A 27,780-nucleotide genomic window follows, 5' to 3' on the forward strand; every position below is an offset into this window, starting at 1 on the left:
CTCCGCTTTTCCGGGTTCAGAATGGTGCGCCCGGGGGCGGGGCTTGTATGTCAGTCGTGGGCCGCTACCCTGCGCTCTCCTTCTGGAGCCACGCCTTCACTTCGCGCAAGCAGTCAGTCGGCCCCGCTGGATCGCGGACGTCGGGCGGGGCAGGGCAGGGAGACAGCTGGCTGGCTGGCGGCTGCGGGGGGGCGGGGCGCAGGCGCGCCAACGCTTCCTCGCCCAGCGTCGTCCCTGCGCGTGCTGCTGGTCGGCCCGCGGCGGCGCAGCTCGGAGCTGGCGGGGCGGGCGCCGGGAGGGGGTGGCGCCCCGGCAGGGCGGGGGCCGAAGCCGGGCCGGGCCGGGGCCGGAGCCAGGCCGGGCCGGGGCCGGAATGCCCCTGTTCTTCTCCGCGCTGTTGGCCTTGCTTTTGTTAGGGCTCAGCGCCCTCTTCCTAGCCCGGTGAGGGGATCCCGGCCACGGCGGGTGGCGGAGGGGGTGGGAAGGGAAGGAAGAGAGACTGAGGAGGGGGCGCGCTGGAAAGAGGCGCGCGGGAGGGGGTTGGGGGGAGTTGCGCGGGCGGCGGAGGGGGAGGGGCCGGGGAGGAGGCGCGCGACGAGGGGAGGGGTCGCTCGGGGGTGTAAGAGTGGAGCTAGCTGGAGGCAACCGGGAGAACCGGGAGATTGAGCAAGCGGCCGAGGCCTGAGAAGATGCTGAGATTGGGTGGTGAATAGGGGTGTGAATGAGGAGGGGGCCCGGCATAGTGGTTTTTCTTTCCCCGTCCGCATGCCCGTGAATGTCCCCTTCCCCGAGTGCGAAGGGCACCTGCAGCCTCGCCCTGGAGAGCCGGAACAGGTCTGGCTGCTCAGGGAGAGCGGCACTGGAGCCGGCCGGATGTGACCCCACACTGCCTTCTCGCTGACACCTGTCTGGAGGGCGGAGAAGGAGACCTTTAGGGGGTTGTGTGATGGCACACCTGACATGGATATCTGGACTTAAACTCCTGTTGGGACCTCTTCTCTCTACCTCTGAGGTTCCTAAGGATTTGAGGGATTGCTTTCTTTGTCTCCAACTTAAACGGCGGTGCTTAGTTCGTCTGATTTCATTTGGGTGGAGGGGACACTCTGGGGCTAGGGTCTTGATCAGCGTGGCTGAATGTATATGACAGAGTGGTGTTTTGGGAGACAGAATTGCCCCAGAAGATCCACCTCCAGTTCATGATCCTTTGCCAGGCTTTCTAAGACCTGCAGGGGGTGAGGGTGGCCACCCTTTGGGAGAGGGTCCTGTGAACTCACAAGGATTTTTCTGCAGGTGGCTTGTGGTCCGGTTGGCCACCAAGTGGTGTCAGCAGAAGCTGCAGGCGGAACTAAAGATTGGCTCCTTTTTTTGGATTCAGAATGTCAGTCTTAAGTTTCAGCAGCACCAGCAAACAGTGGTGAGTCCTGGGAAACTCCTGGGGAATGTATGTGGGTTGATTTAGCTGAATTTCAACTTCTAATTTCCTTTTTAAAAAATCCTGGTGGCTTTCCTAGTTAACCCAGCCTTGCCATCCCTTTGCCAAGATGATTTTAGAGCCTATTTGAGAATACTGGAACTGATGCAAGTTCTTTTAAAAATGCTTTTGAGGCACAGGGTGTCCAGGGCATGTAAAAAAAATAGGGAAGTAAAGTACAGAACAAAAATAAAGAAGTAACACAGAGACCAAAGATAACAAAGATTACCATTCTAATATAAAAGGGGAAATGGCAAAAATCCATGAGAGAAATATTAAAGTCTAACCAATGTCACTGAGAGGAACAAGATATAGTGCTGAGGAGAGAGGCTGGGGGAAATGGAATGGAGAATAGTGGAAGGGCTCTCGCACTTCCTCCTCTTCTTATACCCTTTCTTGTCCTGTCAAACTGCTCTGGGCTTACCTAACAGCCAGTGTACAAAGCTTCCTCCCACACTGTTTTAGGAAATCGATAGCCTGTGGATTTCCAGCAAACTCCTTAGCCATGATCTGCCGTGAGTACTCTTATCTCTTCACTCTCCTCTTGGGGAATGTTTTGGGATTGTGGTTTGCATATTGAGATTCATTTACAGAGGCCCCACAGCCCAAGGAGGGAAGCAGGTTCTTGATGGTGTCTCTGGGTTAGCCTGGAAGCTGTTGTTTTGTGAGGCAGATATTGATAAGTACTCTGAGACTGTCTTCCATGATTTGAGCTGTTTTTAGGGAGGATGGGAAAATGGGTATGAGGGAGGGGAAAAGACTGGTATGGAAGGGGTTTGGACCTGGTGGCAGTGAGATTTCTCTCCTGGACAGACACTATGTGGCCTTGTGCTTTGGAGAAGTACGTATCAGAACTGATCTACAGAAGGTTTCTAGCCTGTTTGCCCCGTTCTCCCAGAGTACTGGGGCGCACCAAAAGGAGCTGGCCTTCAGCCCATCCTTACTGAAAATCTGCCAGGTGAGGCTACTTTCCCACTTCCGTGGACTGAAGTAGGAATGGCTGGTTTTGGAGTCATGGGTGGCTTTTTCTAATGTACTTGAGGCATAATGCTAAGAGGTGCTTCATTATTTTTCCATTGGAAAGGCACGACATTGCCTTGATATTAATTATCATTCATCTTTGCATCTTCCTTCCAGCTGTTCTCCATTCATGTAGATTCTATAAACATCATGGTCCTCAAGGTGGCTACTTCTGAGTCCTTGTGGCATATTCAGATCAGAGAAAGCAGTTTTTTTTTGGATAGTGATGGGAAGAGGTAAGCATGGGGCAGAAGAAGGTTCGGTAACCCTGTTGTTGCCTTACAGTTGTTTCAGGCTGGGTGGATATCAGGGCTTTCTTATTAAGGTGTCAAGTTCTCTCATTCTGTGTAATTTGAGGAGAGAGTAAGATTAAGCACTTCTGCTTGCCTTGTGCCTTCCAGCAAACAAAGCTTGATTGAAGGTAAATGATGAGGAAGGGGGCCAGGTGCTCTTTTTATTTTTCCTTTCCCAGGCTGAAATGTGAGGTGAGCCTAAGTCAGATCAACAGCAAAGTTCTAAAGAGCGGCCAGTTGGTGAGTATGTCACAGTCGTTCAGATGCCTTGTTTTTCTTCTGGGCATAAAATACGAAGGCGCTCAGGACTTGCACTCTAGATTATGTGTGCTATGGGGTTCCCTCAGGGATGTGTTCCAGACCATAGCATTTTGACCGCAAGCTCCCGACACAGTCATACCTTAGAGGCTTATCTTCCCTATAGGAGGACACCTGTCTAGCAGAGCTCTCACTTGCCCTAAAGCTGTGTCTCGAGGTGGGCATCAGCAGCGGGCAGCTGAAGGCGATCACGGTGGATGTGTGGACACTCCATGCCGAACTGCATGAGGGCCTCTTTCACAGTCAGCTGCTGCGCCAGGGCACAGGCCTGGCCCCCAAGCCTCTTCCCTGTTCAGGTAAAGTCCCAGTCAGTGAGCTTCTTAGCTTCCCTGTTGGGCATTCTTTTGGAAGTAGAAAAAAAAAATAGTGGTCTCACCACTCATTTAGGTGTGATTTGTTATTTGCAGTGGCCTTTAATCCTGGCCTTTGAGGATAGCTAGAGGAAAGAAGGCATTTGCTTGTGGTACGTGAAAGAACATTTAGTGAGTAATTATCATAAATGAGGCCTGAACTTTGTGTTTTGTACACATCCCCCTACTAAATCCTCAGCGTTTCACAAATGAGGAAACTAAAGTGCCTAGGAAGATTAGGTAACTTGACTGAGATCACATGGGTAGTCAGTAATAAAAACGGGGTTTGTATTATTTGGCCCAAAAGTCCGTATTCTTTTTATTATAATAATCTGCTCTCCATACTATTTTTTAGTTATTTATTTTGACATGTACACACTATTACGTTTATTTGTTTTATTTTTATCCACCCTGGGTCTTTGTTGCTACATGCCAGCTATCTAGTTGCAGAGAGCTGGGTCTATTCTCTTGTTACATTGCACAGGCTTCTCATTGTGGTGGCTTTTCTTGTTCTTGAGCACAGGCTCTAGGCACTTGGGCTTCAGTTGTTGTGTCCCACAGACTCATTAGTTGTGGCTCGCAGGCTCTAGAGTATGGGATCAATAGTTGTGGCGCAAGGCTTAGTTGCTCTGTGGCATGTGGGATCTTCTTGGACCAGGGGTTGAACCTGTGTCCCCTGCATTGGCAGGCAGATTCTTATCTATTGCGCCACCAGGAAAGTCCTCCAGACTGTTTTTTAGACCCTGGAGAATGAAGTACAGTAGGTGCCTGGATCCCTGGGATCTTGGCCTTATTGCCTAAGTTTGGACGTTTGCCTAGCCTACTTTACGTGGGAACATTTAGCTGAAGAGGGATTGGCATATTGAGAGACTTGAGTGTTAAGAGTTGATGGCTTTTGTATTATTTATTGGTGTTTTCAGACGTGACAGAAGACTTGGCTGAGCCAACTCTGCCTGGCCTGTACCTTCTTCAGCAGCTGCCGGACCAGGTCAAAGTGAAGATGGAGATCACAAGTGTGGTGTTGTCCATGAATAGTCAAAAGAGGTGAGGTTTCTCCTGACACAGAAGTGTGGAGAGTGATAGTTGGAGCTGTGTGCTGGGGTCTCCATAACCAGCCCAGTAGCTGCACTGAGCTTGTGTGAAGGGGGAAAGGAAGTAAGACTAGCATCCCACATATTTCTAAGCCAGACTCTGTCTCTGGTCCAGGCACCTGAATTGGACATTGAAGCTGCTGCATTTCCTGTACCACCGTGATGAGGATCAGCTGCCCCTGCGAAGCTTCACGGCAAATTCTGATGTGGCACAGATGAGCACCGAACTCCTTCTGAAAGGTTCATGGGTGGGGTCGGGGTACTGAGAAGAGAACGGGAGGACCAGTCACACACTTCCCCAATGCCTTACTTGGTCTTCTTAACTCAATATCAGTGACGCAGAGGAGGGGGAGTTGGGAATGTACTGAAACTAACGAGTGTTGGTGACATTCTTTCATCTCCTCGCCCGCCCCTGACCCTCTCCTAGTCTTTCCTCTCACCCTCTCCGTGTCCTCCTCTCATCTGCCCTTTGCCCTTCCAGATGGGTTGTTGCTGTCCCAGAGCCGCCAGCGCATTGTCTGCCTCAACTCTCTCAAGGCTAACGTGCAGGTCTGTTGACCGAGAATCATCCCTTTTTCTGTTCTCCCCGTATGTCATTGAGTCGTGAGCATGTAAAATAAAACCTGAACCCACAGTTCTGGTGTGCTCGTTTCCAGGTGACCACCATTGACCTCTCAGCCTCCCTGGTTCTGAACACTTGTATTATTCATTACCGGCACCAGGAGTTCTCTCACTGGCTACACATGCTAGCACTGGAAACCCAGGAGTCTAGTTCATCTGTTCTTAAGCAAAGGAAGGACAGGTCAGTGTAATCTTTTTCGACCACCGTCTTATCAGGTGGATTCTTGGATTTTTTGGTCTAGAGTGGCATCTTGTGTTAAATATGTATTTAGTTGTTTGATCTTTTTTAAATCTCAGTTTCAACAGCCCAGTCTTAACAGCAAACATGCTTTATATTTTCTGTTAGATGAGACTCTGGCAGTAGAATGAATGACAGAATTCTTTGTTTTTATGTCCTCGGTGCCCAGCACAGTTCCTTATTATATAAAATGAATATTTCTTGAACTGAACTTAGATAATCAATATCTCATGTGCCTTAGATTATAAGGTGCCTGCCATGTCTGTGTGTGTAGTACTTGCACTGTGTCCCATAGAGGTCAGTGGTTTGTAAGTAATGCTACTTGGTGGTATTAAGTTGAATCATAAGATATACTGATATTCACCATATTTGATATATACTATTTGATACATGAAAATAGCAATTTCATCTGGTTCAACCTCATAAGTCTCTATGGATTATCACTGGGAGTAGGAGGAAGCTGATGAGTTCAATCTTTTTCTAGTTGCATCCTTTCCTAAGAATCACAACAAAACTCACCCTGCCTTTTGAGAGCTTCTGAAATCTGTAACATGATAGGAAGTTGCAGTTCTTTCCTTGTCAGACAATGAGGTCTTGTCCCCGTACAGAGCCTTTCCTCAAATCCTGGCACCTATCATCTTTAGCACCTCCATCTCCAACGTCAATGTTTCCATTCAGTTGGGAGATACGCCGCCCTTTGCCTTGGGATTCAATTCCATCTCTCTGGGTAAGGCTCTGCGATGGAAAAGGAACAATTTGTTCATTAGTGGAGCTGGGCCCAGTTGATGGCCACTGTGGCTCCAAAGAAGTCCTCTCTCCCACCTTCTGTGTTTAGATTACCAGCACTTGAGACCACAGAGTATCCATCAACGGGGCGTCCTAACTGTAGACCATCTCTGCTGGCGGGTGGGCAGTGACTCCCATATTCAGAGAGCACCCCACCCACCCAATATGCATGTTTGGGGTGAGGCGCTTGTCCTGGACTCCTTCACACTACAGGTAGGTAGGGACTTTGGTGAACAGTAGCCTGTAGAGTTTGCTCATCCTGCCACACTCTAGAGCACTGAACACCAATTTAGGCAGCAGATGGTGCACCTGTGCATGACAGAACTGTGTGTCGGCATGCTTCTGATGAAGTCCTGTTGTTTCTTTTCTAGGGTAGCTATAACCAGCCTCTGGGCCTGTCCAGCACTCAGTCAGATACCCTCTTTCTTGACTGTACCATCCGAGGACTGCAGGTGGAGGCATCAGATACCTGCGCTCAGTGTCTGTCTCGGATCTTCTCCTTGATGGGTCCACAGTCTGGGAAGTCAGCTGTCTCTAGGGAATCCTCATTTGGGGAATCTGTGTCGTTACTGTGGAAGGTGGACTTGAAGGTGGAGGACATGAACTTGTTCACCCTTTCTGCCCTGGTTGGTAAGTGGGACAGGAAGTGGGTAGTTATACAGTATAGTATACAGTATACTATACTGAAGTGGGTAGTTTGTAACCTAAGCAGATTACGCTGCTGCTCCTCATGTAATAAAATCAGTTATTTGAAAATTTTCTAAGTCAGAGGCAGGAAATGTTAAAAGGTCTTGCGTAACTGTTGGGCTTCTTGATATTTCTTAAGGGCTTACAGATAGCAAAGTGTATAAGAAAAAACAGCTTTGATATCTGATCAGGAGAAGGAGATGCAGTTAGTTTTCTGTTTCTTTGTGTATTTAGTTCTAGAGAGAAACTGATGTGTCTCTGGGGAATTGGTGGGAGTTTGGGTACTTCTTTGGCCCTGCCAGCTGTAGTTTGGTTAAAATGGGAAAGGAAAAACTTCCCTAAAACATGAGGAATTAGGTTAGGAAAGTGTGGGGAATAAGGATAACCAGAGTGAAGGGAATAAGGAAGGAAGGAGAGTGAGGACTGAAGTTGGTGTTTGAGAGCCAAGCACCAACCCTGACATGGTTTCTGGATGTTAGGTGCTTCTGAGATCCGGCTGGACACACTGACTGTCCTGGGAAGTGCTGAGACCTCCACTGTGGGTGTTCAAGGACTTGTGCTTGCGCTGGTGAAGTCGGTCACAGAGAAGATGCAGCCCTGTTGTAAGGCTCCTGACATCCCCACTCCGGTGCTCAGCTTCTCCATGCTCTCCGTCACCTATCACAGCAGCATCCGCTCTCTAGAGGTAATGTTTCTATGGCAAGGTGGGGTCAGGTTGGTTTTTCCCTGGCTTAGAGCATTTTCCAGTCTTGAGTCACATTGTGAAACTCACCTGTGAGAAACGTAACGCCTAGTGGTTGGTCTTTTTTCCCTGGCTTGTGTTGTACATTTTTATCTTTTCATATGGAACTTAAAATACATATAAAACCAGAGAGTATATGAACTTTCATGCAACCATACCTGGCCTCAATAATTACCAACTTAGGACCAACCTCATTTAGCTAAACTCTGAGCAGTCATGCCTGCCTTCTACTATGGGATTAATTTGAAGCAGATATCAGACATATAATTTCAACTGTAAAGATTTCAGTGCATATATCTGATATACGGATATATATATAAGTAAAGGGCTCTTAAAGGTCATGCCTGGTGGCATTTTACTGAAGCACTCAGCTCATCAACAGGCTAGAAGAGATCTGAAGATGGAGGCACTGGAAAGCTTTGAGAGGCTTCCCAATACCTTTCTTCTCAGGGTATCATTTCAGTTGGACATGGGGTCCTCTTGGGAGGAGAGTGAGATATTTCCCTGTTTATCGTACTTCAACTTCCTTTGGAAACTGAAGAGTTTCCTTTACAGAGATTGGAACTCAGAGGAATTTTTTGGTCTTGGAATTTAAATTTTCTCTGTCTGCTTAACTATGGACAATTGACTTTGTTTTTCAGGCTAACAGAGTTCCTCTAATCCCTTCTTTGAGGCATACCTTCCCATAAGTCAGTTGCTATATGAACTTGTGACCAGTACTTTTTAAGAATTAAGTCAAGGTACAATCAGTGCATGAAACATTTTCCAGTTGATTCTTGCAGTTATTATACAGAAGGTGGTTGTTGTGGAAAGGTAACTCACGAGCAGAAACATAAAAGCCAAATGACTTATCGAGTACATCTGTATACTGGATATTCTCTGGTAGATACCAGAGAATTAAATGGCTTCTACTCTCAGACAATTTAGAATCCGGTTGAGGAGAACTTAAAAAAGGAGTAAGTGCTTGTAAGTATAAGTAGGAACTGTTAGCTCAGCATACTAGTGCAAAGAGGAGCAAAGCAAGGGGGTAATTAATGTGGTTGCTCAGGAAAGACTTCTGAGTAGAGACAGTTCTTGTGCATGTATATAATAGTTCCTGCATCTCTCATGTTCTAGGACGTGGTAATCGATCAGTCCTTTCCTCTTGTTCTGTAAAGGTTCAGTGTGGCTCAGGGCTGACCTTACTCTGGAGCCCCCCAGATCACATGTACCTGTACCAGCATGTGCTGGCCACCCTGCAGTGCCAAGACCTACTAAGAACCACTCTTTTCCCTGAGACTGTTCCCCTTGTTGAGCTAGAGACTGCAGCGACCCCCTCTGAACCAGAAGGCTGTCCCCCAGAGTCCTCCCCGCCAAAGCGGCTGCTAAACCTGACGCTGGAGGTGAGCACAGCCAAGCTGACAGCTTTTGTAGCTGAGGACAGGTTCATTACCCTGGCTGCCGAGAGTGTGTCCCTGAGCCGGCACGGGGGTTCACTGCAGGCTTACTGCCCAGAGCTGGCTGCGGGCTTCGATGGCAACAGCATCTTCAGCTTCAAGGAGATGGAGGTGCAGCTGCTCCCTGAGCTGGAGGAAATGATCCTTCACCGGAACCCCTTCCCTGGGCTGCAGACGCTCCGGAACCGTGTGTGGCTCCTCTCCCTGGGTTCAGTCTCCGTGGAGTTTCCTTATCAGTATGATTTCTCGAGGACTCTGGACGAGGCCGTGGGAGTTCAGAAGTGGCTGAAGGGCCTGCACGGAGGGTCTCGCTCTCAGGCTTCTCCCAGCTCTGCCCCACTCCCACCTGATATACTCCTGAAGGTCCAGCACTTCTCATGGGTTTTCCTGGATGACATTTTTGAGGTGAAACTTCGTGATAACTACGAGCTGATGAAGGATGAAAGTAAGGAGAGTGCCAAAAGGCTGCAGTTGCTGGATGCCAAAGTGGCCGCCCTGCGGAAGCAGCACGGGGAGTTACTGCCTGCCCGCAAAATCGAGGAGCTGTATGCCTCTTTGGAACATAAAAACATCGAAATCTACATCCAGCGCTCCCGTCGTCTCTATGGCAACACGCCCATGCGCCGGGCACTGCTCACTTGGAGCCTGGCAGGGCTGGAACTGGTGGCTCTGGCAGACGCCTCCTTCCACGGTCCTGAGCGTGTGCTAGAGCAGGTTCGAGAGCTTGATCCAGGCAGCCCTTTCCCTGCTGAGGGAATAGATCTTGTCATTCAGTGGTGTAGGATGCTCAAGTTTAGCGTCAAGACATTTCTGGGTAAGTAACATTTCTTTATTTGCAGAGCCCAGGGTTTGCCCTTGGTGCTCCAGGAAGCTCTTTGAGCAATTACAGAGGAGCTCAGTTATATTGGGAAATGCGGCCGTTTTGGGCGTGGGTGGAGTGGGATGGGTGGACTCCTCTTCCTTTTCCCTGTTCCTGAATTTCACCCTGAAACCGCTTGGCTGAACACAGGGGCACAGCTAACACAATCATCTTCAGGGTTGGTGCGGCTCTTGGATCTCAGCGTTATCCCCCTCACTCTCTGTTCAAGGTCTCCGTGCCCTTTTTTTGGCTTTGCTGCCAACTGCCAGCTCTTATTCTCTCAGTTGACTTTGTGAAATAGATGTAAAATTAGTGGCAGGGGGAAGAAGGGCCTGCGAGTGCTCAGTTTCCTGGGTAGCCACTGTGTGTCCTCCCTGTGTTGACAGTGCGGATAAGAGACTATCCCCGGTACTTGTTTGAGATCCGTGACTGGCGACTGATGGGTCGACTGGTGGGCACTGAGCAGAGCGGTCAGCCCTGCTCTCGGCGGCGCCAGATCCTGCCATTGGGGCTTCCTTGGGGCAACGTGGCCATCGAGAGGAACATGCCCCCACTCAAGTTCTATCACGACTTCCACTGTGAGTAGGGGAGGGCAGATGATTTGACTGAGATGGTGGTGATGGCTGGGGTGGGAGATGAGCTGAGGCCCTTCTGGAGTAAAGGCCAAAGAGAGGGGTGAAAGTGTATAACAGGCTGCGTCCTGTGCTCCTCTGCCCCAGCGGAAATCTTCCAGTACACCGTGGTATGGGGCCCGTGCTGGGATCCAGCATGGACACTGATTGGCCAGTGTGTGGACCTCTTGACCAAGCCCTCAGCTGACCCCAGTCCACCCCTGCCCTGGTGGGACAAGAGCCGTCTTCTGTTCCACGGGGACTGGCACATGGACATTGAACAGGCCAACCTGCACCAGCTGGCCACTGAGGTGAGGGGTCCAGAGGAGCTGTTTTCTTCTGAGGATGGTAGGATTGGCGCTTGTACAGCATATGGGGGAAGAGAGAAAAGCACTGATTTGGGAGGAGGAGGTGATAACGCTTAGTTATATCTCACCAAGTTTTTGGGGTGATTACAGGATCCATACAACACAACTGAAAATATGCACTGGGAATGGAACCACCTGTCTTTTCACTGGAAACCCGGTCAGTTTGTTTTCAAGGGTGACTTGGATATCAACGTGAGAACAGCCTCTAAGTGAGTGAAGTAATGGATGGAGCCTCAGACAGTGTGTGGGACTCAGGGGTGGGGGAGATGGGGAGAGCCAAGGGGCTGCTGGTGACCAGGGCTGTGTTGTGAGCTAGGTATGACGACTGCTGCTTCCTTCACCTGCCTGACCTCTGCATGACCCTGGACCTGCAGTGGCTGTGTCACGGGAACCCCCATGATCACCATAGTGTCACTTTGCGGGCCCCAGAGTTCCTGCCTGAGGTGCCCTTGGGCCAGTTCCATGACTCCTACCGGGCCTTTCGCTCTGAGAACCTCAATCTCTCCATCAAGATGGATCTGACTCGGCACAGTGGAAGTGAGGCTTGGGTCTGGGGCAATGGGGAGGAAGGGCTTGGGAGGATGAGCTTAGACACTGAGGACTTCAGCTTGACCCTCTGGAGAGGGGGTCAGAAAAGAGCAAGGGAGCTTTGGGGTTAGGATTCTTTTTGGAAGAGGGTTGGTAGAAGTAGAGTTCTTGGGTCTTTGAAAGGAGAGAGTGTTGGAGAGTGAGGCTTGAGTGCCATTGGGGTTTTTAAACCTCTGAAATCTGAAGCTTGGGGGCCTTCCTGGTGGTGCAGTGGTTGTCAGTCTGCCTTCCAATGCAGGGGACATGGGTTTGATCTGTAACTAGGGAACTAAGATCCCATATGCCGGGGCAGTGAAGCCCCTGTGCTGCTGAAGGCCCAGCACAGCCAAAATGAAAAAAAAGAAAGTACTGGGAGCTAGTGCTTTAGCAGTGTGTGGTGTGCTCAGTCGTGTCCAGCTCTTTGCCACCCCAAGGACTACAGCCTGCCCGGCTCCTCTGTCCATGGAATTTCCCAGGCAAGAATAGCGGGGTGGGTTCCCATTTCCTTCTCCAGGGGCTCTTCTCGACCCAGGGATTGAACCCACATCGCTTGAGTTTGCTGCATCGGCAATCAGGTTCTTTACTACTAGTGCCACCTGGGAAGCCCTTCAACAAGTGAATTTAAAAAAAAAAAAAAAAACCCGAAGCTAGGAAAGGATTTAGCTTCATTTTTTGTTTTCTTAATTTATTTGGCTGTGCCAGGTCTAAGCTGGCGTGCAGAATCTTCATTATGGCCTGTGAAATTTTTTAGTTGAGGCCTGTGGCATGCAAACTGTTAGTTGCAGCATATGGGCTCTAGTTCCCCGACCAGAGGTTGAACCCAGGCCCCCTGCATTGGGAGTGCAGAGTCTTAGCACTGGACGACCAGGGTAGTCCTTTCATCTGAGTTTTAACCACAGCTGGGAAATGTCTATCATTTCTTTTGCAGCGATATCCCAGCCCCGGATTCTGCTGTATAGTAGCACCCTGCGCTGGATGCAGAACTTCTGGGCAACTTGGACTAGTGTCACAAGGCCTATTTGTAGGGGAAAGCTCTTCAACAACCTGAAACCCAGCAAGAAGAAACTCGGCCAGCACTACAAGCAACTTTCCTATACCGCGCTCTTTCCCCAGCTGCAGGTCAGCTCTGATGGCGCTGCTGACAGCTGTCCACTTCTCCAGTTTTCTTGTTTTCCCTCACTGGGTCTCTGAGTCACCTCCCTGGCGCCGTCCTCGGTTCAGTGTTATGTTCTCTTGTTGCCAGGTGCATTACTGGGCCTCATTCGCCCAGCAGCGTGGTGTCCAGATTGAGTGCAGTCAGGGCCACATCTTCACTCGGGGAACTCAGCGGCTGATACCTCAAGGTGAGACCAGAGGCTCCCTTGTCTCTCCGCGCCTGTCCCCCATCCTGCTCCTCAGTGCCCCCCTGCCTCTCTCTGTGCCCCACACTGGCCTTCTGTGCTGGCTTGTATGGGCCCTGTGTGCCTCCTCTCCTCAGCGGGCACAGTGATGCGGCGCCTCATCTCTGACTGGAGTGTGACCCAGATGGTTAGTGACCTAAGCCAGGCGACTGTCCACCTGATGGCTTCGCCCGCTGAAGAGAATGCTGACCACTGCCTTGATCCCTTGGTAACAAAGACCCACCTACTGAGCCTGTCCTCCCTTACCTACCAACGGCACAGCAGTCGCACGGCCGAGGAGGTACCACCTGACACATTCACTCTACTACCTTGCTTGTATCAGTAGCTATCTAAGTCTGCTCAGGCTGCCATAACGGAATACTGTAAGCAGAGGGGCTTAAACAGCAGAAATTTGTCTCACTGCTGGAGGCTGGGCAGCGTGGTCAGGTTCTGGTGGGGGCTGTCTTCCTGGCTTGCAGATGGCTGCCTTCTCACTGTGACCTCACCAGCCAGGAAAAGAAGGAAGCTCTCTGATGGCTCTTCTTGTGATGACGCTAATCCTGTCATGAGGGCCCCACCCTAGTTAGGACCCCATCTAAACTTAATTACCTCCTAAAGTCCCCATCTTTATAATCCCCATTATATTACATTGGGGATTATGGCCTCAACATAAAAATTTGGTGTGAGGACACAATTCAGTTCATAGCAGTAGGCTTTAGGTTAAGTCCCAGGTAATGTTCCTAACTAGGTTCCATCTATGTTGTTTGTTTATGATATATTCACTAGTATGTGCACCCCTCTTTCTGAAAGTTTTTTTCCCCTCTTTCTAAAGATAGTCTCTTGCTTTTCAGGAAATAGAGTAAAACTTTTTTTTTTTCACTAGTGCTTTATTTGGTGGTCCCTCCCCTGCCCCCAATTAAGGAAGGATTTTAAGATGAAATTCTTTTGCGTCATTTAAAATACAGCGGGTAGAGCTTCCCCAGTGGCTCGGTGGCAGAGAATCCGCCTGCAGTACAGGAGATGCAGGTTCAATCCCTAGGTCGGGAAGATCCCCTGAGGAAGGAAATGGCAACCCACTCCAGTATTCTTGCTTGGGAAATCCCATGGAGAGAGGAGCCTGGTGGGCTATATATATAGCACATGGGGGTCGAAAAAGAGTTGGACACAACTTAGTGACTAAAAACAAACAAACAAGAAAACTGTGTTTAAAATACAGTGGATATAGTCACGAGTGTAATATAATACATACACTAAGCCCACGTAGTTTTTCGTTCACTCAGTCGTCTTGTATCATTCAGAAGAGGTCTGTTATTCAGGAAGCATGTTTGTTATCTTTGCATTTGTGGTTCAGGAGGAATGGTGGGAATTTCCATGCAACTCTGAGGTCCTTTCCCTGTTTCCTAGGAGCCCTCTACTCGAGTTGGGGATTCTGCCTTTCACACACATCAGCTGCACTTGGTAGATTTACGGGCTTCCTGGACAACCACCAATCGGGACATCGCCTTTGGTTTATATGATGGCTACAAAAAGGCGGCTGTGCTCAAACGTAACCTCTCTACTGAGGCCCTGAAGGGGTTAAAGATTGATCCCCACCTGCCAGCCAAAAAACCAAAGCAGAGTGTTCCTTCCAGTGCCCCAACCCCACCTCCTGTCAGCACTCCCAGCTTCAGTGGACAGCCTGATAAGGGGTCTTCAGGAGGTAAGCTGGGAGAGAAGACTCTGAAGGGTTAGGTTTAGAATATGTATGTGGGCTTGAACAGGAGTTTGAGAAGGACTAATTCTGGGTGGTTCAATCTGTGTGTAGAGATGAAACTGTTATTTTTCCATATTAGGCCACCTAAGTCTTACATAGCAGTGCCAGGTGGGCATTAAAAGGTCTGGTTTATGGGACTTCCCTGGTGGTCCAGTGGTTAAGACTCCATGCTTTCATTGCAGGGGGCATAGGTTCGATCCCTGGTCAGGAAACTTAAGATTCTGGCAAAAAAGAAAAAAGGGTCTGGTCCTTTGGCCAGGAGAAGAGGATCAGGAAGGAGTGATGACTTAGTCAGAATGACTAAGGAGAAGAAACAAAGAATTAGAGAATTATTGTTTTGATGAATTTGTTCAGTCAATAAATATTTTTTGAATACCTCATAGGCACAAAGCACTGTACTGGATTTAGCGAGAAATATATATGACATTCTACTTGCCTCCACAAGTTTATCATCTTTGAGCTAAGATTAGTTCATTCACTCACTGAATCAATCACTCATTCATTCATGGATTCACTTTTTAGCTTTACTGACGGTTTGTAATGTACTAGACATGTGACCCTAAACATTAGAATTGTAAAGATGAGGGGAAGTTCTGAAACTAAGAGTCGTGAGGAGCTTCCTGGACGTCCAGTGGTTAAGACTCCGTGCTTCCACTGCAGGAGGCGTGGATTTGCCAGGTCAGGGAACTGAAATCCTGCGTGCAGTGCAGCCAAAAAAAATAAGTCATGAAAATGCTTTGTAGGAATGTTTAAGAAGAAAGTATTTAAATGAGCATAGGGAAGTCTAGAAAGGCTTCACAGAAAAGATAATATAATTGAGATGGGTCTTAAAAGAGAGTAAGACTGATAAGGGGCTTCTCCGGTGACTCAGTGATAAAGAATTCACCTGCAGTGCAGGAGATGCAGGTTCGATTTCTGGGTCAGGAAGATCCCCTGGAGAAGGAAATAACAACCCATTTCCGTATTCTTGCCTGGGAAATCCCATGGACAGGGGAGCCTGTTGGGCTGCAGCCCATGGGGTTGCAGAAGAGTTGGACATGACTGAGAGGTTAATAGGCAAAGAAAAGGAAGAGGGCATTTTAGGGAGAGGGAGTAACAAGTACAGAGGAATGCAAGTGTGAGTTTAAAGACAAGGTGAAAAATGCTGAGTGCCACTAGAGAGAACTTACAGCTTATGTGAGTTCTTAACTGTAGTGAAGGAGGTCCTATGGTCAGGGAAGGGTTTATTGAGGAAGTAGCAGTTGAGCTGGACTTAGTATGGTTTAGTAAGGCTTAGTATGGTTTAAGCATGTGGAAATGAGGAGAAAGGGCATTGAAAGCAAAGGGAGTATCTTGAACAGGAGTGGAGTTGGTCACGCTCAGTATGTTCAGAGGAGAGTGAACAGTCTGGGTTGGCACAAGGTGTAGCTAAGGGTGAAGATGCTGGAAAGGAAAGCTGCAGGTAGAACATCAAAGGTCTTTCACACAAGGCTCGGGCGTTTTTGTTCCTTATTCAGGAAACAGCAGTGAACTGCTGACGGATTTGAATAGGCTGTGTCATCACTAGAATTTTACTTTTAGAAAGATAAATCTGGTGGTGGTGTTGGGGAGGGCTGGGGAGAAAGTAACCGGAGGTGGGGGAGACAAATGAGGAAACCATTACGGCATTTTAACAAGAGGCCAGGAGCGCCTGAACTAGGCAGAGGCAGTGGGAGTGGCGATGAGGGGACGAACAGAAGTGATCTGTACATATGTAGGATTTGGCAGCTGGTTGGAAGAGGGAGTTAGAACATGGAGAAAGAGAGAACAGTTGACTGATGCTTTGACCTGGTGACTTGATAGTAACAATAATATCAGAAATAGGAAAGCCAGAGGCTAAACAGGTTTGTGGAGGTGTAGGATTGTTGAGTTCAAATTTGGACATGCTGAGTTTGTTGTGCAAGTAGTACATCTGGATAACATCTAAAAAACAGGTGGAAATGAGGATCTAAAAGCTTAGGCTTAGAGATAGAGATTGGGAGTTTCGGCATAGAGCTAAAAGTTAATGCCCAGGAGATAATGCTTAACTGTGTGGCAGGTATCCTGTAAAATACTTTATATATTATTCCATTTAATTCTCTCAAAAACCATATTAGATAGTTACTATTATTTTACACACAAGGAAACAGGTTAAAGCCAACTGCCAAAGATTACCATCAAAGTAATTGGCAGAGATAGGATCTTGAACATAGGCACGCTAGTCTAATTCTGGAGACAGTGCTCTTAACCTACCATTGTTGGACAAACTTTAGAAGAAAGCACAGGGAACAGGCCAAGGAGAGACCTCAAGAGATAGACTTATCTCTAAAACCTGGGAGAAGGTGGACGATCTAAAGGCATGATCCGAGAAAGCAGCAGAGCTAGAACACAGTGACACCGATGGCAAGGGAATGATGTGTGTGGGAAGGAGTGGCCAACAACTAGCATTTAAAACAATTTGAAGTCGAGAGGGAGGGGACATATGTATACCTGCGGCTGATTTATGTTGATGTTTGACAGAAACCAGCACAATTCTGTAAAGCAATTATCCTTCAATTTAAAACATAAATTAAAAATTAAAAAATATATATAAACTGAAAAATAGAAGAAACACGATGGAAGGGAAAAAGATCCTAGAGTAATTCAGAGGTGGATATGCCTGAGAGAAAAAAATGCTAGCGTTTACATAGCGTTTCTAAGTTTCTCTTGGGAATCTGTAACTTTTATTAAAATTGAAGGAAAATGAAATGACAACTGTTACCCAAAAGGGGTGGAGTGGGCCGAGCTGGAGTTGCAGGTTGGGGAGAATATGTTCTAGAGAAATTGAAAGAAGGTGAGTTTGGCCCTGGATGTGTTCTCTTTCCTTTGACTCTGTGGCTTTCCACCCCCTTTCTTATTCCTCTGCCAGGTGCCTACATGTTGAAGAAGCTGATTGAAGAGACAGATAGGTTTGTAGTGTTCACAGAAGAGGAGTCAGGTGTGAGTGACCAGTTGTGTGGCATTGCTGCCTGCCAGACTGATGACATATATAACCGAAACTGCCTTATCGAACTGGTCAACTGCCAGGTACCTTCTCTTTACTAGAGTACCCCAAGATAGGGCTAGATGATAATCATGTGTGTTTACCTGCCCCCCTCCACCTCTACATAAGAATAGGTGGGTAGAGCTCCAAAACACTATCCTTTTTATTAATAACAGGTATCAATGGATAATCGCTTCCATTAGTAGAAGCCAGCAGAGCTCACTAAGCCAGAATTAGACCCACCTGTAGTCACTGGTACAGTCCTTTGACTAACCTTCCATTTTCTTCCCGGCCCCTGTGCTGTGACTCTGCTTCTGTTTCTGGCATAGATGGTTCTTCGTGGAGCAGAGACGGAAGGCTGTGTCATTGTGTCAGCTGCCAAAGCCCAGCTGCTCCAGTGCCAACACCATCCAGCCTGGTATGGTGACACATTGAAGCAAAAGACCTCCTGGACTTGCATCCTAGATGGCATGCAGTACTTTGCCACCACTGAAAGCAGCCCCACTGAGCAGGATGGCCCACAGCTCTGGTTAGAGGTTAGTCAGCAGGACTGGGAAGGCCTGATATCTCTCCAGTTCTCCATTGTTGGCACCTTTCACCAAAATGGCTTGCAGGGTCCTTGATAGTACCTTTTGCTAGCAGGTTGTAGAATAATGAGGCTCATAACACTTGAATATGGAAACGCCATGCAGTCTCTGGCTTGTGATCTGTGACAACATAGTGCTTTTTCTTCTTTTTTAGATCTCATACTACTTATTCTATTTCATTGCAAGAGAAATTCTCATTTCCCAACATAAGAATAAAATAAGTTGCAACTTTTTAACTTGAGATTGCTGACCACTATTAATAAGATCATACTTATCAGTAGGCAGCCAAAAAAACCAGGCAGTAAGTCTGGGAATTTTCAATAAGCTCTCTAGCTGCCCTTTCTCTGATTGCTCATGAAGATGGTTGATTAGTTGTTTCAGAAAATCGGTAAGGTTGAATAGAAAGACTGCTTGTCTGGGAGGCAGGTTATTATGTGAGATATGATTTCAGTTTTGCCGTTTTAGTAGCCATGAGCCCTTGGGCAAGTCACCTTTATTTGTGAAACTGAATTAATATTTCACTCACACAAGGTTGTTGAAAGGATCAAAGAGAAAGTTCTTTGAAAAATACAAAGCTTCATTCAGATGGAAGTAAAGTCTTATTTAAGTCAGTATGTTTGGGGAGGTCTTAGTTGTATATTAAGGTAATTTTTTTTGTTAGGTGAGATTGTGAGCAGTTGGCAGGGACTAAGCTATAAATTTTCAGCATTTTGGTAAAACTAAGTTTGCACTGTAATTTCTAGGATATACTATCATCAAATTTATTGGGAGCTCTAATGGGTATGAGATGTACCTGGCCACTATTCTGCATTGTGATTACTTAACAGGTGTTAAATGTCCACATTGTGCTGGGTGTGGGCCATTCAGATGAGTTATTGGATCCAGCTACATCTGATTGGGACCAACGTGATAATTTCATTTTTCATTCTACTCACTGGAGACAAAGCTAACCCCTCTTCCCTTCTCCCTGACTGGTACTTATTACTCCAATGATCTTAAGGCTCAACCCCAAGTATAAGTTATATAAGAGGTAATAAGCATTGAATCAGGGTCAGGTTGATCATAGTGTGAGAGGGCATGCTGATATATTACAGCTGTAGTTCAGGCAAGCAGTACTGTTGACTGTAGTCTCAGGAGATAGGCGAAGGAAATGTCAGCTGTTCATGCAGAGGTAGGCAGGATGAGCTATGCAAGGTCTCCCTTCCTGGCGTTTTCTGGACCTCTTGTTCTTTTGGCATGCCTTCTTTTGCAAGGGAATTCTTTTTTTCTCAGACTGTGGTATTAGCTTTAGAGTAGAATGTCCTTGGCTGAGGTGGGAAGGACTTTGATATTGCCATTCCTATATGAATTTTTTTGTGACTTGGCAGATTGTCTGTGTTCTTCTCGTTATCACTCATTCTATTCACTTTGACTTCAGCTTGGCAGAGAGAGTCCAAAGGATTCAGTTCCCTTCCCCCATGGCAACAGTGTCAGAACAATCCGAAGACAGAAAACAGCAAGAACACAAACACACGAATACCAAAATGGGTGGGAAGTCATTTGTTTTGATGAATTTTTTTTGCTCATGATGTGATTTTTTTCCATTTTTAAAAATTGTAATTAAAATATACATAATATAAAACTTATAAACATAAAAAAGATAAAAAGGGACTTGCCTGACAGTCCAGTGGTTAAGACTCTGCAAACCACTGCAGGGGTGCAGGTTCAAAGAGCTCCATGCAATGTACATGGCCAAAAAAAATTGATAACGTTATATAAAATTTATCATCATAACCATTTTAAATGTATAGTTGAGTTGTATTAAGTACATTCATAATGTTTTACAACCATCATCACTATCCATGTCCCAAACTCTTTGCATTTTGTAAAACTGAAACTATACCCATTAAATAGTAACTCCCCATTTCGCTTTCCCCCAGGTCCTGGCACCCACCATTCTCTTTTCTATCTCTATGATTTTGAGTGCTCTTAAATATCTTTTATATATATGTATGTGTATATATATATATAAAATTTTTAGGTATGTCATGTAAGTGGAATCATATATATTTGTCTTTTTGTGACCAACTGACTTATTTCACTTCGTATATTGTCTTCAAGGTTCATCCATGTTGTAGCACGTGTTAGAATTTCCTTCCTTTTAAACCTGAATTCTATTGTATATATATACCACATTTTATTTCTCCACTCATCCATTGATGAACACTTGGGTGACTTCCATATTTTAGCTATGGTGAATAACACTATTATGAATATGGGAGTATACATTTTTATTCAAGACCTTGCCTTTAATTCTTTTGGGTATATATTCAGAAGTAGAATTGCTGGATTATAGAGTAATTCTGTTAATTTTTTTTGTTTGTTTTTAATTTTTGGCCACACTGTGTGGCATGTAGGATCTTAGTTCCCTAACCAGGGATTGAACCCATGCCCCCTGCATTGGAAACAGGGAGTCTTAACCACTGGACCACCAGAGAAGTCCTTGTTTTTCATTTTTTGCAGAACTGCCATACTGTTTTCCATATTGGCTATAACATTTTACTTCTCATCAACAGTACACAGAGTTCCAGTTTCTGCACATCCTTGCCTTATTTTCTCATTTTTTTATGGTAGCCATCCTTATGGAGGAGGCAATGGCACTCCACTCCAGTACACTTGCCTGGAAAATCCCATGGATGGAGGAGCCTGGTAGGCTGCAGTCCATGGGGTCGCTAAGAGTTGGACATGACTGACTGACCTCACTTTGACTTTTCACTTTCATTCATTGGAGAAGGAAATGGCAACCCACTCCAGTGTTCTTGCCTGGAGAATCCCAGGGATGGGGCAGCCTGGTGGGCTGCCATCTATGGGGTCGCACAGAGTCGGACACAACTGAAGCGACTTAGCAGCAGCCATCTTTATGGGTGTGAGATTGGACACGATTCGGTTTTTACCTAGCTCATATTTTTCTGGCCTGAATCCTGGCAAAACGTGAATGTAACTCAAGTTGGGTTTGGAGAGCTTGGGTAGTTTGAGCCAGGAGAGAGGGACATTTGTCTTTTACTTTGGGAGATTCATGAGTTCTAGGCAGTGAAAGTCTAAATAGTGTTATACTTGCGTTATGAAGATATATGACCCAGTTGGACAGGACAAGCTACTGGTCCCCCCAGGAGTTAAAGATGCCTATATCTCTCTGTCTTCAGGTAAAGAATATTGAGGAGCACCGGCAGCGTAGTTTGGACTCTGTGCAGGAGCTGATGGAGAGCGGTCAGGCAGTGGGAGGCATGGTTACTACCACCACAGGTCAGTTCTCACCTCTTCCCCATCATGTGGTGAGGAGCAGACATGCATCCTGAAGGGGGTCTCATTTCTTTACTTATTCTTAAGATTAATATGGGCTTCCCAGGCGACTCAGTGGTAAAGAGTCTTCCTGCTGCTAGTGTAGGAGGTGCAGGAGACATGGGTTCAATTCCTGGGTCAGAAAGATTCCCCTGTAGAAGGAAATGGCAACCTGCTCCAGTATTCTTGCCATGAACGGAGGAGTCTGGTGGGCTGCAGTCTACAGGGTCACAAGAGAGTCAGATGTGACTGAGCAACTGAGCACGCATGCACGCAGACACACAAGATTAATATATGTGGATTAGGACCATTTTTGTGTTAGGCTATATTGAAAGCAAGTGTCTGGAATTACCTAGACATCACACATAGCTGGGAGGCTCTTAAAATACCTCTTTTGAGAACGTCGTCCTCTTGTCTCTTTCCTACCTCTTCCCAGATTGGAACCAGCCAGCTGAGGCACAGCAAGCCCAGCAAATCCAGAGGATCATTTCACGCTGCAACTGCAGAATGTACTATATTAGTTACAGCCATGACATTGATCCTGAGCTGGCAACACAGATTAAGCCACCTGAGGTTCCTGAGAACCAGGAAAAGGAAGATCTCCTGAAGAAGCAAGAAGGTATTCAGGGTTTGAAAAGCTTCTGGGGGGGAGTAGGAACCTTGTGAAAGTAATTTCCTTGGTGGTTTTGAGGCAGTAGTGTTATTAAGAGTCCCCCTATGCACAGGGCATTAGCATTTCACTTTGCTTTTTATTTTTTAAGTTCTGCTAGGAAAGAACAGAATTGGAATAAATGGGGGACTTGTCTGGTGGTCCCATAGTTAAGACTTTGTGCTTCCACTGCAGGGGGCACAGGTTCGATCCCTGGTTGGGGCACTAAGATCCCACATGCCGGGAGTCCCAGCCAAAAAAAACCAAATAACTGGAATGAATGCATATTGTTTGATTCTGAAATAAGCAGGTGTTTCTACCCATGAACATATCTCACCAAGCCCTTTTATGGGGTTAATTAACAGACATGGTTCAAGATATGGATTAGGAGATGGGATAGAAATTTAGGGAGAAACTCTCTTATTCAGCTGCAAACAATTATTTAGGGGCTGTGGATACCTTTACCCTCATCCATCATGAGCTGGAAATCTCCACCAACCCAGCTCAATATGCTATGATCCTGGACATCGTCAATAACCTGCTGCTCCATGTAGAACCCAAGCGGAAGGTGAGTAGGATCTGTTATAGAATGCCAGATAGCTTCAGAGGAACCCCCAGACCTTGTGGTTTTATTTGGGGTCCAGTAAGAAAAGCCATGCTTCAGACTGAAAAAGGGCCTGGTGGATGATATATCCTCTTTTAGTTAGCAGCAGCAGTTGAAATTTTAGTTATCTAGGAAAGGTCTGAGTGTCCCTTGTTTTTCTTGGTCAATTTTTTCTTTACTCAGTCACTTACCTCGAAAAACACCAAACTGCTCCCCACTTCCACCTCTGTCCCTCCCCTGTGGAACTGGCTTATTGTGAAATCCACATTGCCAAATCTTTTGTCTTGGCCTCCTCCTTACTCTCGCTACTAACGGTGACAGATGAAGGTGAACATTCTGGAAGAGGTCATTTCTTGTTCCTCTCTATATTTTATGTTACTGCAAGGCTTGTCTCTTGTTCATTGCCTTTTCTGTTCCTTTAGGAGCACAGTGAGAAGAAGCAGCGGGTCAGGTTCCAGCTCGAGATCTCTAGCAATCCTGAGGAGCAGCGCAGCAGCATATTACATTTGCAGGAGGCAGTGCGGCAGCATGTGGCACAGATACGGCAGCTGGAAAAGCAGATGTATTCTATCATGAAGGTAGTCTCTTGGAGTAGGGAGTCTGAGGGTAGGGAGGTCTCCTAAGACATGGGCAATCTCTCAGTTTCTCCTGTTATGGCTCCCTAGTCTTTGCAGGATGATAGCAAGAATGAGAACCTGCTTGACCTGAACCTAAAGCTTCAGTTGCAGCTAAACCAGGAGAAGGCCAACTTACAGCTGGAAAGTGAAGAGCTTAATATCCTCATCAGGTGCCACAGCATTCTCCCCATGCCCTTCTCCAGCGCCCAAGATGGAGTCAGTTTCTTTTGCCTGCGTTCTGATAGTCTTTGGGTCTACTGTATGTTATCGAAGGCTGATGTAGTAGGTTCAGGCACCTTTTCCTGAATGAGCCTTGTTAGACTTAGCCAACAGGTTGAGAACAGGAGAGCCCTTTTTTAGGATCTTTACTAGAGTACCTCAGGAAAAAGAAAAACAAGTAGTTCAGAAAGATCATTTTTGTGGCCATGATGCTGTGCAACTGAACTAAAAATAAAATGCTTTGAAGTTGATCAGTAGGGAACAGGATTGCAGATATAATCGCAGGGGTTATTAGTAGGAACAGCTTACTTCAAGAAGCTGTAGAACTGAAGATGGTATTTGTCCTCACATGGCAGCATGTAAGAAACAATGAATCCAATGAAAATATTTAGGGAACAGTTGTTCTAGAATAGGTCCATCTCTGGGTTTACCTCCTGCATCATTCTAGGGCACTCCACCCCACCTCTAGCCCAAATGCTGTTGCCTGTATTGGCTTTGACCTTCCTATCCTTTTATAGGTGTTTTAAAGATTTCCAGTTGCAGCAGGCCAACAAGATGGAGCTGCGAAAGCAGCAAGAGGATGTGAGTGTGGTCCGCCGCACCGAATTCTACTTTGCTCAGGCACGATGGCGCTTGACCGAGGAAGACGGACAGCTAGGAATTGCTGAACTGGAGCTGCAGCGGTTCCTCTACAGCAAGGTATCGGGTATATACAGTCACACAAAGACAGCAGTATTGAGAGGCATTGACCTTTCTCAGGAGTCTAACTCACAAGGAGAGACTATTATTTGATTGTTAATGGTGGTATGAGTGGTTATTAATAATGATAGAAACATTAGTAGAGTACCCCTCATACACATTTGTTTGTGATAGTAAATAATAGAGATACAGATGAGCTTGATCAAATGCTTCCCTCATTGAAGAAGAAAATTATTCTGTATGGCCAGAGAAAAGTAGTCTCCCAAGTCCAGCTTAGAATAGAATCATTAATTCTATATGGCATACGTCTTTCCTGCAGTTACCCTTGGCGTGGAGGACAGGACGTTCTTCATTATTCTTCCGTCTCCCCTAGAGATATTTGGAAATGTGTTGAGACCATTTCTTAATGTCATAGGGACTGGAAAGTATTGTTGGCACTTAGTGCCCTGGCCATCAGTGCCCATTAGAAATACTGGATTAGAGGGTGTGTTGAGTCTAAGATTGAAAGACATAACAAAAGCATTTGTAGAACCTGAAAACAAATGATATAGGTAGCAGTCCTCTGGCAAGCTCCTGAGAAAGGCTTATTATAGTGGATTGGGGGGTTGGGATCTGTCTTTATAGGTGAATAAATCGGATGACACAGCAGAACATCTTCTGGAGTTGGGCTGGTTCACTATGAACAATCTCCTCCCTAATGCTGTCTATAAGGTAAGTCTTAGTTTCCTATTCCTAGCCCATTTACAGGCTTCCTAACACTGGGCATTTGCAATGACACTTCCCAACTATGGGATACAATGTGGTGATGTGAGATGAAAACTTGCCTAGCTTAGCAAGACCATTGCTGCTTCTCTCAGTCTGCAGAGGATTTGTGGATTGATTTATCACTGTCTCTCCTACAGGTAGTCCTGCGGCCCCAGAGTTCTTGCCAGTCTGGACGACAACTGGCCCTTCGCCTCTTTAGCAAAGTCCGGCCCCCAGTTGGGGGTATTTCTGTTAAGGAGCACTTTGAGGTTAGTAAACACTCCTTTGGGGACCCAGGAACAAAAGGCAGTTAAAAGCTATCTGTGCATTGTTACATTAGGGGTAGGTAAACTGAGGGATGATGTCTGAGCTTAATTGCTTCTTCAGCCTTTTTCCTCTTTAGGTAAATGTGGTGCCTCTCACCATCCAGCTGACACACCAGTTCTTCCATAGAATAATGGGTTTTTTCTTTCCTGGCCGAAGTGTGGAAGATGATGAGGTTGGTGATGAAGAAGATAAGTCCAAACTGGTGACTACTGGTGAGAACTTTAATGGGGAGCTCCAGAGGACTGGGGTCACAGCCCCAGAGACGGCTGAAGCTTCCGAAGGAGGACAACAGCTAGTGTACTTGCTTTTTTGTAGGAATACCAGTGGTGAAGCCTCGGCAGCTGATTGCAACAGATGATACAGCAGCACTGGGCCCTGGGAAGGGTGTGGCACAGGGCTTGAATCGGAGTTCTGGGGTCAGAAGGTCATTTCGCAAAGCACCTGAGGTACCGGACATGCCCCTGATAATAGGAAAATGGGCGAGTCCTGGGGTACTCTGTTTGGCCCGGCTGGGGATTTCTTCTGTTTCTTTTTGAGTCTACTCCAGGGATGAAAGGAGTTGGAGATGTTTGGGGTCCTGAATTTCTTGTGATGGCTTGAGGGGTACATACTTCTTTCCTTCCTTTCCTAGCACCCTGTCGATGATATTGACAAGATGAAAGAGCGAGCTGCCATGAACAACTCCTTCATCTATATAAAGATCCCACAGGTTCCACTGTGCGTCAGCTACAAGGTCTGCCCTTTCCCAGCACTTTCTTAGAACAGTATGGGAAGGGTACCAGATAAGATCAGAGATTAAAAATAGATAGTGAAGGTGGTCTGTGGGTAATGTGCTATTCCCTCTGGATTCTCTTAGGAATCAGTACCAGACTGAGATAGGGAGAAATCAGTATCAGTATCTGTAGGTTGCTGCTGCAGAAAGATACCAGATGTGGACTCAAGTACTGGCTTGGACTAAAAATGGCAGCCGATATATTTTTTTTCTCTTCTCTTCCCTCCCACTCTTTCTGTTGCAGGGTGAGAAGAACAGTGTGGACTGGGGTGACCTTAACCTGGTGCTGCCCTGTCTGGAGTACCACAACAACACATGGACGTGGCTAGACTTTGCCATGGCTGTCAAGAGGGACAGCCGCAAAGCCCTGGTTGCCCAGGTATCCCGGCAAAGTTCATGGCTGTTTGGTTAGCAGAGGCTGGCAAGCAGATCCTCTGCTCAGGGGCATTTTGTTGTAACATGTATGTGTTAGCAGGCAGCCATGGGAAGGGAGCAGGTGAATGGAGTGATTTTTATTTCTATCCTCTCCATGACTTTGCTCAGATGGTTAAATTGAATGTCTACTGAGTGTTTCATATGTTAACTACTGTTGATTTTTAGGGAAGTGAGGACTGACATAAGTTCATGTTTAGAATGGGTTCTAATACACTGTAAGCTTCTTGAGAGCAGAGATCGTTTAATAATCTGAATTGCCCCCATTGTGTGTCCATGTAAGTTAAATAAATATTGACTTGGTCCAGTTAACTTACTCTGCCTGTCCCATTAATATTTACCTTCCCTTTTACTCCTCTCTAACCTATCAGGTAATCAAAGAGAAGCTAAGGCTGAAGCCTGCAACAGGGTCTGAGGTCCGGGGAAAACTAGAAACTAAATCAGACCTCAACATGCAACAGCAGGAAGAGGAGGAGAAGGCCCGGCTCCTCATCGGTTTAAGTGTGGGCAACAAGAATCCTGGGAAGAAGTCCATCTTTGGCAGGCGCAAGTGATCCGGCAATCCAAGAGAGGCTGCAGTACAGGATCTGACTCTGACTCAGGCCCCAGGGACTTGTGGGGTGGGAGGTGTTTCCCTTCATCCTTTAGGATTTGTGGGGGTCAGGAACCCATAGGGTGCTGTGGAGAGAGGCCCTGCTCTTTAACAGCTGGCTGGTTCCTTGCAGACCACGATGGATAATGCTGAGTTCTACCTCACACTGATCAGCAGGTCCAGGGCCAGAGAGGCATCAAGAGAGCAAGACCCAGGGAACGGCTCCAAGGCCAGAATCTGGTTCCCTTGGGATCAACTGAAAGGGGGGGGTGGGGGACAGTTCTGATCAAGTGTGATAAATTTTTATAAATAGGCATATATAAAAAAATACATATATATATATATATATATTTGTAAGTGTAACTGCTCTCCCTATGTGCCAGAAAGTGGAGGGGAGGGGCTGATCATCTGTCCGTCATCCCACCACCCTGTATAAAAGAGGTATTAGTGTTCTGGGGGAATCAGCCCCTCCCCAAACTGCCAACCTCACTTTGGAGAATGGCAGTAGGAGACAGGGCTGGCCATGGATCTCTCTCCCTGGGGTATCCCCTGAAGAATGGTTAAAAAAAAAAAAAAAAAAAAGTGATTTAAAGAGAAAAAATATATTTTAA

At 46.6% G+C, this 27,780-nt stretch overlaps 1 protein-coding gene across 3 annotated transcripts; it reads left to right on the forward strand.

The window, feature by feature from the left end:
• The first annotated feature begins 292 nt into the window (after nucleotides 1-292).
• On the forward strand, nucleotides 293-27,780 carry BLTP2 (bridge-like lipid transfer protein family member 2). 3 transcript variants are annotated; one of them, XM_055577140.1, is made up of 39 exons: nucleotides 293-441; nucleotides 1,291-1,414; nucleotides 1,937-1,986; nucleotides 2,285-2,429; nucleotides 2,609-2,727; nucleotides 2,964-3,024; nucleotides 3,209-3,398; nucleotides 4,373-4,496; nucleotides 4,659-4,783; nucleotides 5,025-5,092; nucleotides 5,200-5,345; nucleotides 6,011-6,129; nucleotides 6,238-6,401; nucleotides 6,560-6,818; nucleotides 7,355-7,560; nucleotides 8,775-9,867; nucleotides 10,299-10,490; nucleotides 10,632-10,834; nucleotides 10,982-11,100; nucleotides 11,208-11,428; nucleotides 12,387-12,577; nucleotides 12,702-12,801; nucleotides 12,936-13,138; nucleotides 14,242-14,536; nucleotides 17,496-17,653; nucleotides 17,939-18,145; nucleotides 21,379-21,478; nucleotides 21,951-22,133; nucleotides 22,610-22,731; nucleotides 23,190-23,345; nucleotides 23,433-23,554; nucleotides 24,122-24,302; nucleotides 24,927-25,013; nucleotides 25,205-25,315; nucleotides 25,450-25,585; nucleotides 25,689-25,819; nucleotides 26,005-26,106; nucleotides 26,390-26,524; nucleotides 26,949-27,780. In XM_055577140.1, exons 1-39 carry the CDS (start codon nucleotides 374-376, stop codon nucleotides 27,129-27,131), a joined length of 6,699 nt encoding a protein of 2,232 aa, XP_055433115.1. In that variant the 5' UTR covers nucleotides 293-373; the 3' UTR covers nucleotides 27,132-27,780. The 3 variants fall into 3 exon arrangements, 2 of the variants coding, with proteins under 2 accessions (XP_055433115.1, XP_055433116.1); XR_008713159.1 differs by lacking the exons at nucleotides 26,005-26,106; nucleotides 26,390-26,524; nucleotides 26,949-27,780 and having other exon boundaries at nucleotides 25,434-25,585; nucleotides 25,689-25,781; XM_055577141.1 differs by lacking the exons at nucleotides 26,005-26,106; nucleotides 26,390-26,524; nucleotides 26,949-27,780 and having other exon boundaries at nucleotides 25,530-25,585.

This window comes from Bubalus kerabau, chromosome 4 (genome assembly GCF_029407905.1).
Source record: "Bubalus kerabau isolate K-KA32 ecotype Philippines breed swamp buffalo chromosome 4, PCC_UOA_SB_1v2, whole genome shotgun sequence".
Taxonomy (NCBI): domain Eukaryota; kingdom Metazoa; phylum Chordata; class Mammalia; order Artiodactyla; family Bovidae; genus Bubalus; species Bubalus kerabau.

What these genes read in the sequence shown, in the direction of transcription:
- BLTP2 (XM_055577140.1), top strand. Translation starts at nt 374, where the DNA reads ATGCCCCTGTTCTTCTCCGCGCTGTTGGCCTTGCTTTTGTTAGGGCTC. An exon ending in TGCACCAGCTGGCCACTGAG is followed by an intron (nt 10,835 to 10,981) that starts GTGAGGGGTCCA and finishes GGGTGATTACAG; the next exon opens with GATCCATACAACACAACTGA. An exon ending in AACGTGAGAACAGCCTCTAA is followed by an intron (nt 11,101 to 11,207) that starts GTGAGTGAAGTA and finishes GTTGTGAGCTAG; the next exon opens with GTATGACGACTGCTGCTTCC.